The 10,359-nt window shown below is 36.8% G+C and overlaps 1 protein-coding gene across 24 annotated transcripts in view; it reads right to left on the reverse strand.

Annotated features, from left to right (window-relative positions):
* Positions 1-3,815: 3,815 nt before the first annotated feature.
* CLASP2 (cytoplasmic linker associated protein 2) overlaps positions 3,816-10,359 on the reverse strand; it is a 276,414-nt gene continuing 269,870 nt past the window's right edge. For all 24 annotated transcript variants that reach the window (XM_019508951.1, XM_019508959.1, XM_019508941.1 and 21 more), the window contains 3 exons: positions 8,681-8,887; positions 5,799-5,915; positions 3,816-4,510 (listed from right to left, as the gene is read on the reverse strand). In XM_019508951.1, coding sequence (XP_019364496.1) covers positions 4,424-4,510; positions 5,799-5,915; positions 8,681-8,887 — 411 coding nt within the window. In that variant the 3' untranslated portion in view covers positions 3,816-4,423. The remainder of the gene's footprint in view (positions 4,511-5,798; positions 5,916-8,680; positions 8,888-10,359) is intronic.

Genomic DNA, 10,359 nt, shown 5'->3' on the forward strand with positions numbered 1-10,359 from the left:
GTTGAGAGAATTTAGGAAAACAGTTATAATGCTGCACAAAGAGGATGCTCCAGGGAAAGCCAGTTGAGACTTCCTGCAACAAAACATCAAGCTATTGCTGTAGGTAATGGAAGGCCTGAATATCACATGCAAGCATAAGGGCTAGTGAAAAAATGGAAAATAATAATTCAAAATGATAAAAATAAGCAAATGAATCTCTAATCCTCCTGCAGTTCCTTTCTTTTGATTCTCTTTGACAGTATTTGAAGGACCAGTAAGGGGGAGAAGCTGCAATAGAAAGAATTGGCTAAAAAGATAATAATTCCAAAACACTATTTTCAAAGCACAATACTGATTGAATACATTCACAGTGATCTCTAGTACTGTTTTCAAATAATACATATGCATTTTTAAACAAGCAAATTTAACTTAATGCTTATACAAAATGTAAGTGAGCATAATACAGCCTGTAAATACAGAAGTGAATATGTAAGTTCATAAATACAATTTATCAAAAACTAAATCTATATTGAAAAAAAGGATATGATGAAATGAGCTACAATTTTCACAGTTGTGAAATATGCAGAAAGAAATATAGCTATTACCAACTTGAAACTGCAGTTGAGTTTCTGAACTACTTTTACATGCATTTATGTATCATTTTTATACTTGATGGAAATTACCCAAATTAACGGAATGGTGTTTTCAAACCATTATCACGATGCCGCCAAAAAACAATTCACATTTAGAAAAGTATCTTTTGTAATATTTCGTCATTATCTTTTGCTACTGCTTAACAGTAACAGAACGCTTAAAGTTTAAGAATACTTTTGTATGAATTAGCACAAGAATTTTCAAATACCATCACCCCACTACAATTTTTCATTTAAAACTGATAATTCAATGAATTTTAATTGCATGTATTTAATGTTTATGTTGTTTCTGATTCAGTTTTCAAAATTAGACATTTATGAACTGTTTAAACAATTATATACAATGAATCTTGCAGGAATTATGCATAGCTTCATTACAAATCTCTCCGATTGCTGATAAAGTTATACACACACACAGACACACACACATTTTTTGTAGTTAATTATTATACTGGTTAAAAATCTGTGGTAGCAACCATTTGGATAATTAGGAAGTTCCCTAGCTGGAAGTTTAACTCTGTCTAGCTGAGAACATAATACTTACTCCCTATCAATAAGTGTAGACAGTGCAATACTGAAATCAATAAACTTTTCTGAAACACAGGCTAGTGTTACCAGGTCTATAACATTTGCTTTTCTTATGTAAATACCTGTATAGGACCACTCTACACTTACAACAAAAGTAAACATTTACTTTGTTTGTTTGCCTGACTACCATTAGCTTCTTATCCAACTTTGCAAATTCAGGATAGGATTACTAGAAGCCTACAAGTATGTATGCAGGGAGGTCTACATTCAGCAATCTCTATTCTGACAGACAGGAATGGTCAGATAAAATAATTATTACATTTAATTTAAAAACAAATATTATGCACACCTACGCTAAAAAATTAAATGCATTTGTAAAATATAACTTTAGTCAAAACGTGTTAGGCACCCCTCTATATATGTAAAAAAATATCTTTGAGCCTACAATTTAATTTAGGAAGAAATGTAAACTACTAGGTTCTATCCTACAAGCCAAGGAAAAAATATGACACAGCAGACCACAAACATGTTTTACAATTGCACAATTCAACGTACTTATTTTACAATATAAATGGAACAAAACTCTGATTGTGACAGACTGCAATTGCTAAAGTCCTCTTGAGGTGACCACTTTAGAAGAGTCATTTGTGAGCAAAACCAAATTAAGATACAATTGGGGCTAAAAATAGGGCTGTTTAACTTGACCAAATATTTGTTTAATTAAAAAAAAGTTTTTCAATACCAGTGAAATATAGATAGCAAGACCCTTCCTTGCTAAAAGGGTATTTTTAAAATGCCTTAAAACTTCATCCAAGAGACTGTCTCCCAATTAACAAATGAGATTTGGTAGGTCAATAAAAGTTATAAACTGTTATAATTAAAATATTCTATTCATTCTCTGAAGCTGCTGCTTTTGGTCGTGTAGCTATATAAATAGTATGCTTTCATGGCATACTAGTTATGCTTATGAGCAGTATAGCAGAACAGTATTCTGGACAGAGCAAGTATGCAAGTTCTTCTACAACCATTCACTTTGGTTGTAGGATGTCAGTGACATTTATAATCTGTCATATAGAACATGATTCAATAAAACAGAAATGCAGCTTATATACATCATTATTTTTTTCAAGTAATGTTATGTACATTTTATTGCCAGTATATGCACAATGGTAAGCATAGAACTATAAATACACAATGTAATTAACCAGTAGAAAACAACAAGAATGTTACACAACGGAGGAAAGAAAGGGGAGACACTATTTTCCTGATGCAGCTGCTAAAAAAAGGGATGATGACAAATGACAATTTCTTTTCTTTTTTTAAAAGTTTTTACATACATTTCTACAGTTTTTCTCCAATAGGACTGATCTCTGCAACAACAGCAAATTGCTTAACAACCATGTCTCCTCTTTATCAGATTCACTTCAAATCAAAGTGAAAATGACCCGTCAATGTATGCAACTGCAAGTGTTCAGCTCCACTGTTATTCAATTTTGTGATTCAGGGTAACTAATAAGTACAGTGTATTAGCAGTTTGTCATGATATTTGCTTGCGTGTCATAGTATAGGGCTTTGAATACACAGTAACAAATGATAATCTGAAAAGTAATTAAAAAAAGATTTCCATAGACAGCTTTTCCACAAGACATTATGGGCAGCAGCTCAGTCAAAAGTAATCACCCTGAAGAGGTAGAGAGAATTTTAGCCTAGCACAGAACATCCTTGGCACTGCTATTTTCTCTCTTATCAGGACACACTTCCTAAAACTAGACAATGAAATGGTAAAAAAAAAAACCAAAACGTTAATTTCCATCATTCCTGGAAAGGGTGCTGTTTTACCCTCTCTCTTAGATAAGTAGCTTGTAGCTCACTGATTACATCTGAGAAACAGAAGACATTTAGGGACAGGTATTTACTTGATCTTTGTTCTCTTTCCATTATCAAGTTCATAAATACAAAGAAGCATTATTCACAATAAACCAAAAAAAAAAAAAAAAAAAAAAAAAAAAAAAAAAAAAAAAAAAATGCAAAAAACAACCTGAAAACATTTCCACACCTTAATCCAGATGGGTCTTGACAATGCTATTCAAGGAAACCATGCAAATAATTTGGTGTAGCTTTCCCAACTCATCCAAAACTTTTTTTTTTTTTTTTTTTTTTAAATTAAAGAGTGGCAAGATCCATAGCGCTTGTGATTCTCCCCCCACCCTAAAATTCAGTGCAGAAAAATCTTACTGTTTTTAGAAAGATAACCAATAAACACTCCTCTGCACTGCTGTCATATATCCCCAATGTGAGTTATGAGACAAAACTACTGATTCCAGCAATTAGGTTGAGAGGAAACATTCTAGTGATAAATATAAATACGTACTGAGCATGCTTGGTCAGAGCACTCCATTCTAAGGCATCCTGCTTGAAGAAGTGATGGTGACAAGGATGGTTCATGTCCATCAAGTGATCACTTACTGTGCTGCTAGATAGCAGGCTGCCACACTATCACCAGTTCTGTAACACTGTACTCTGAAAGGGCTGTCTTCCACATTAGGAGGTACTAGTGGTACTAGTCCCCTACTGCTCATTCTAAATTCTTATTTATGGGACAAACATATACAACCAATGAACAATATCACTTTTACAGAACAGGATCAATCCAGCTTTTTTTTTTTAAACAGGTATAATTCTCAGTCTCCATAGTATCCCAAACAAGATGTAAATAAGATGATGTACCACCAATACAGCGACCAAGTCTAGATGCAGTTCAGACTGGTCCTGCCTTGTTTCACACCATTTCTTGTTTCTAGCAAAGAACATGATATACTTAAACAAAAGAACAATAAAAAATGTTATTCTGCAGCCAAATGAAAGCAAAAGAATTTAGATTTTTAAATTTTAAAGCTTAAAGCATTCCTGTTTAATTAGCATTTTTTAAAATTCTTTTAAATACAATTTAACACTGGCAAAAGTTAATGGGAAGACACAGAGGAGTGTGAACAGGAAAGTGATGGATTAGCTTTTTTTTAAATTTATTTTTTGATCAACTGATATTAATACTGTTTCTCCTTGGTTTTGGAATAACTCTACTGCAACAGTCACATGCAGGCTGAGGGTAGCCGCCGGTTAAAGGAAAAAAATCCCAAAAAAAACAAACAAAAAAACCCAAAACAGAACGAGAAGAGTTCCAAAAAGTGAACTTGAGAATTTTCCTTTCACTGATGAGGGTCTGTTCTTTCTTTAGGAGACCTGGTTCATGGTCGTCAGATTCATTAGCTTTGTCCAGAAACGTCTGTTGCTGTATCACCTGCTCCAGAGCCTGTCTGTGCACGTTTGATGTAAAGGTTCAGTAATTTCATCTGCAGATTGAATCCAGAAATTTACTATTTAGTATTTATCAGAGACAGAGTGTAATAGTAAAATCTTTAAATAAGGCTCCCAGCAGAAATAAAATACTGAACTATTGTCCCTTTGGTGAAAACGAAAATTAGCTTCAAGTTGTGGATTTAAAAAGTTAAGAACTTTTTTTTTTTTTAATCTACTTTCTAGAGAAAACTTCAGCCCAACCTATCTGAAACATGCAACAAGAGAGCTAAAATAGCTGAGCTGAAGTTAATATTGCTTACTTCCCAAGTTCAGTGCCAACTTGACTACGCTGGTATATTTTTATCAGGGAAAACTCATTTAATTCTAGTCACAGTCACTGTTAGGGTTCTGAATGTCTTTAATGAACAGGTTTCAGTGGTCCTTTTACTTCCTAAAAATTCCATCTTGTCCAGGGTCACCTTAAGCAAAGCCATGTAAAAGCCAAATAAGGATACATTCACTTTGCACAAGAAGGAACCTTTACAGTACCATCACGTACCACACTATATAAATATAATCTTATGTTTATTTTATGTGATAAAAGGATAAGTTTTTATAAAATTAGCATATAGTTGTTTCTAATGTAAAGTCTTCTATATGGCAGATGTCAATGAAACTAAAATTTTCTGCTGATGTAAAGCTATCCTAAAAGCTGTAAGATTCACTGTTTTATAAATTTAAAAAAATAAGTATTAAGAGGATTATGGTATGCAAAAAAATCAAGGAGAACATGGAGGTAAGGTGGGCTGAGTTCTCTCACCAAACAGTGAGCTTTAAAAAAAGGCAACATTATATAGAGATGTATAGAGGAAAATTAGAGGAGAAAAGCTAAGCAATACTTATTAGGTTCAACTGTGGGACGGCCTGATACATACAAGAACAAGTTTTTAAAGTCCATTCAAGCATAAAAATGTAATACAAACGTAATCTCTAACTTTTTAACCAAAACGTTTATTTAAATTCTGATCTGTAAAAGATTTTGCTTTTGATAATCCATTATATAACCAAGTCTAAATCTAAAACAGCAGAATATGTGGTTTAATTGGACATTTCTTCTAATAGAAACTTCACTTGTATAAGAACTGAATGATTGAATTTATGGTTTGCCAGCTTCTGAGTCTCACATTTCAGTCACATAGATTATTAATTTGGTAGCAGCTTCATTGACCCTGATTATCAGTCCTTCAAATATGTACATACCTTAGTTTGAACAGCCGCTTCCAACTACACTGTAAACATACACATGATATTATGGATAGCTGAAAATTATCTTTCACTTACTTTACTGCCAGTGAGTTGACTAAGATGTGGTTTAAGTTCATCGCCAATTACTGCATGGATGGCTACAAGGCAGAAAACACAAGCCTTACGAACACTGCTCTCTGAATTATCATAGCCCTAGAAAACAACAAAATTAATGTTACTCATATACTAGTTAATGACTTAAACCTGCAGTAAATTTACTTTCCCTTTTTATACATAAATGTAAAAAAACTACACTAAATGTTTAGATTGTCAAACAAATTAAGACTGCCCATGCAAGAAAGGTTACCTACCAGTAGCTTTTGTCTTTGGGAGTCATCCCTTTGTCATATTTATAGATATATAGCATGCAAGGTGTTGAACTGCAGATCTGCCTTGAAAAACTTTGTCTCCATTACAGTGTTACACAATTACACAAAATCAAGAGAATAGTATCACATTGCCTTCACTGTAACACTGCTGCTCTGCAGATAGAGTGGTCTTAGACACCAGGGAACAGGAAGGTGGTATGAACAGAAACTGTTAAGTAACATCATCTTTAAGGGCCTCTGTCCATTCATACTTGTGGAATATTAGCAAATAGCACTCCTCCAGGATGTTGGTGGGTAAGAAGTTCTTAGGCAGGCACAGACTGCTTCTCCATTTCTCCTACACTGAATATGAGAGCCCAGTGTTAGATCCAAGTAATAATGTTGCACCAAGCTCCTTAGCTACTGTTCTGCATACCTCCATCAAGAGAACCTAGCAAGGCATGCCATGGAGACTGTGGAAAGGAGTATTTAAATCAGAAGTTACTGGTTTTCCAGCTAAAATGTAGCAGAGCGCTGTACACATCCCATAATCCAGTGGTATAATCTTTGTATGGTACTTGGTTCCTCTGCCCATATGCTATATATAATGCTGAATTTTCTAAAGGACAGGGTTTTGTTCCCCCCCCGATGTCTTTCCATTGCTGATTGTAATATTATTTTCCAATCACACCCAAGGGAATCTCTTGTCCATATTTAGATACAAAGCGGGAACACTGAGACTACCTGAGGCACAAAGTTCAGATGAGGCCTCATAATACCTTTGTGCGGAGGGGCCATAATATAAGCAAGAATGGCTATCAAAACACTGAACTTATTCTTCCTCCCAGATGTACTGCTATTATGAAGGCTATTTTGATTGATAAACACACAAGTGAAAAGTCAGCAAGATACTCATTAAGAAAAGCTGATCAATTTTGTTAAATAAGATTTAGGTCCGATACAGACAAGGCTTTTGCAATGGGGGCAAATGTTTACCAAGTTCTAAGTGAACCTGCATACTAGGGTGAAAGAGAAGAGAGTCAATGTTACTGCGATTAGGTTCATGGTATTCTGTGTTGGATTATGAGGTGATAGCACGCAAAAAGTAACATTCATGGGGAAAAATGTCCATGTTCTCATACCAGTGAAGCTGCTGGAGCAGTCTACGATAGTCTGTTTCTTTGAAAGACATGTCCATTTGGTATACGAAAATCTCCTGCATAACAGTCTCATGTTCAGATGGATAAAAAATGAGATCTAGATCAACAAGGCCATAAGACGTGTATTCAATTTTCCCTATATTCCTGGACTCTGCTCAAGCCACAGGCTTTCCATCAGAAAAGAGATTATATATAACTCTTACATAAAACCAATAAAACACACACCCAATTCTGGGCTAACATCTGAAGTATACTGCAAATACTACAAGAACCTTGGCAAAGACTTGCCAAGCTGTGAACAAATCACATGAAAGTGCCTCAGGTGCTTGATTTGAGTATGTTACATGAACATCTGTGTCCTTTAAGGTAAATTACATGCCAGTATCCCTGGAATAAAGTAGGAATAGGGTCCTCTAAAATACACTCAAGAACCTACACATTTTCTTTTGTACTTGGGGTTTCTGAGGTCTTGGGACAGGGCTCAGGCCATCACTCTTCTTGGAGATGAAGAAACGGCAGATATACCATCTTTTCCCTTGGTGTTGCTTAGGAACTTAACAGTGGGTTTTTTTGAAAAAAGGCTCTTATGAGAGGGATCCATAAAAAGGAGAAGGACAAATAGGTAGCCAGATGCAGTGTCCATCACAAATGGTGTCCAGTGCCTAGTGATTAGAGGCAAGTGTATGGCCAGACACTGTAAGAGGAGAAAAGAAAGCTACGTCTGAAGACAGAAGCACACGGAAGGAAGGGTTATTGATCTGATGTTTGGCTAGATCATGGAATAACTACTTGGATGGAGAAGCAAAGTGTTTTAGCCACAAGTATTAAGGAATCCAGTTCTCACACTGCTGAGTTGCTTACTAGTACCACGTGTAGAAAAGGCAGTTACCAGTGCCGAAGAAAAGGCCTGGCTGGATTGAGGTCAGAACTGTTCTCATCTCCAGCAGGACTTTCTTGTAGACTTTCTTGTTTCTTGTACATACATCCAGATAAAGAAACCATGTGAGCTCTGCCTGAGATTCTTCCATGACGGCTCCTCAAACTGATTCTCCACCATTTATTTATTTGTACAACCTTGCAGAGTCATCTCTTGGACTTCACTTCCCAAAAACCAGATCACACACATTGTTTTTTAAAGTTTCAGAAACAAAGAAAGAGCTTTAAAGGCCATTTACAAACCACAGGTTGAGAAACACTTCCTGAAGTACTATATTCATAGTCCCTTAAGTTAAAAAGTAATGTAATTATCTTATTCTTTAAGAACAAAGTAAAATTTTGGATTCTAATTAGGTACAATTAATTTTAGCAGTTTGACAGCCAAAAACATGTTCTCATGACTGATAAACCAGATGCAATCATCTATTACCCAAATGAAAATTCATGCAAGCTAGTGATATGCTGCAGAGATTTTAAGTTATTTTCATTCTTTATCTTTACTATAGGTTCTTACCTGTATTAGACCTGGCACAATCTCTGGTAAAAGCTGAGTTAGAGTTTCTTTAGATACTCTTTCTATCACTTTTGTCTGCATTTTAATTGCAGCCAAATTGATGGGATAATCTGCAGTTTGGATAATGGGACAAAGAACTTTGATGCACTGATCTGGGCTAATGGAAGTGGCTAGCATTGAAGCAGCTTCTTCAGCAGATCTCACCACCTACATGAATATTAAATAAAGACATTGAAAAATAATGATTTACAAAAGTGCTTATACAGTCTATATTCTATCAGTTCTGCTTTTGAGCCTTACAATAAACCAAATACATCTTATTCATAATTTAATTACCCACCATCTGCTCTAAATACTACAAAAAATATTTGGATCAGAAGAGAACCCCAACAAGTACACTTTCAGAATTTTTCAGTATCCATAAAGTTCCTAAATGGAAGCTTGGACATTGAGTACTTCAGGAAATGTGGCCCTTAACGATAATCTAAAACAAATGTTTTTATGGTGCCAATACAGACATCAACATCCCTCCAACCAGCCTGACAAGGAATGTTAAATCTGGTCTAGAACCTCTTTAGTAACTGCTATGCCACTAACAACCTTGACAACTGTAAGGGTGCTTGTACATGTGATGGTCTTTACAATGTACAGGTGATGAAAATGTAATTGTGTTGCTTAATGGTGTCACACATTACGCATATGCCAGTTCTGGATGTTTTAAATAACTGCTCATTGAAAACTAAACTACATCTGGGTGTAGGTTAGCTTGCAATATTGCAAATTGCAACAATGGAGCCATCAGCTCAGCCCCCAGCTGCAAGAGAGACGAGCAGGCTTTGGCACCCTTACCTCCCGCTTTCACAGGTTAGTAATGAACTATAGCAGGGAAATGCTGAAGGAAGTAATGAACCTTTCAAGTACCTGCTAAAGGAAGAAGCGGAGAGGGGCCCGATTCTTTTTTTTGTTTTGGTGGAGACCTGCCCATCTCTTCTGCGGCTGGGAGGTGAGCTGTGGGTGGCCTGAGTGGCCCCTGAGCTGCGGGAGCCCTGGTCCTTCCTTCTGTGGCAGCAGCACCCCCCAGGGCTGCCTGGGCAGGCTGCTGCCCCAGCTCAGAGGCAGCACCTGGCCCAATCCAACTTTCCTCCGATCCTGCCCAGGGAGCAGTGCCTGGTGGGCTTCCAGTGGGAGGGCTCAGGGAAGAGTTGGATTGAGCTAGGTGCTGCCTCTGAGCTGTGGCAGCATCTAGCCTACAAGCAGCCTGCCTGGGTGGCCCTGGGGGGCACTGCCACTGAACGGAAAGACCAGGGCCACCCACAGCTGAAGAGCTGCTCAGTCCACCAGCAGCTTGTCCCCTGGCTGTGGGCAGCCTCTGAAAAAAAAAGGATTTGGCCCCTCACCATAATGTGGCAGAAAAATTGAAATAGTGGGTTACAATTAAAAACCCACCATTTTAATTTAGTGGGCATAAAATAAAACCTTGGGGATAAAAAAAACCAGGAGGAGCCAGCAGGGAGCTGCATGCTCAGGGGCAACCAGCACGGGTTCATCAGCAGCAGGTCCTGTCAGACCAACCTGGTGGCCTTTTACGACCAGGTCACTAAATCATTGGATGCAGGGGTGGCAGTGGATATAGTTTTCCTAGACTTCAGGAAGGCTTTTGATACTGTCTCTCACCCCAT

Source organism: Gavialis gangeticus, unplaced genomic scaffold (assembly GCF_001723915.1).
Source record: "Gavialis gangeticus isolate Ggan-Ray unplaced genomic scaffold, GavGan_comp1, whole genome shotgun sequence".
Classification (NCBI taxonomy): domain Eukaryota; kingdom Metazoa; phylum Chordata; order Crocodylia; family Gavialidae; genus Gavialis; species Gavialis gangeticus.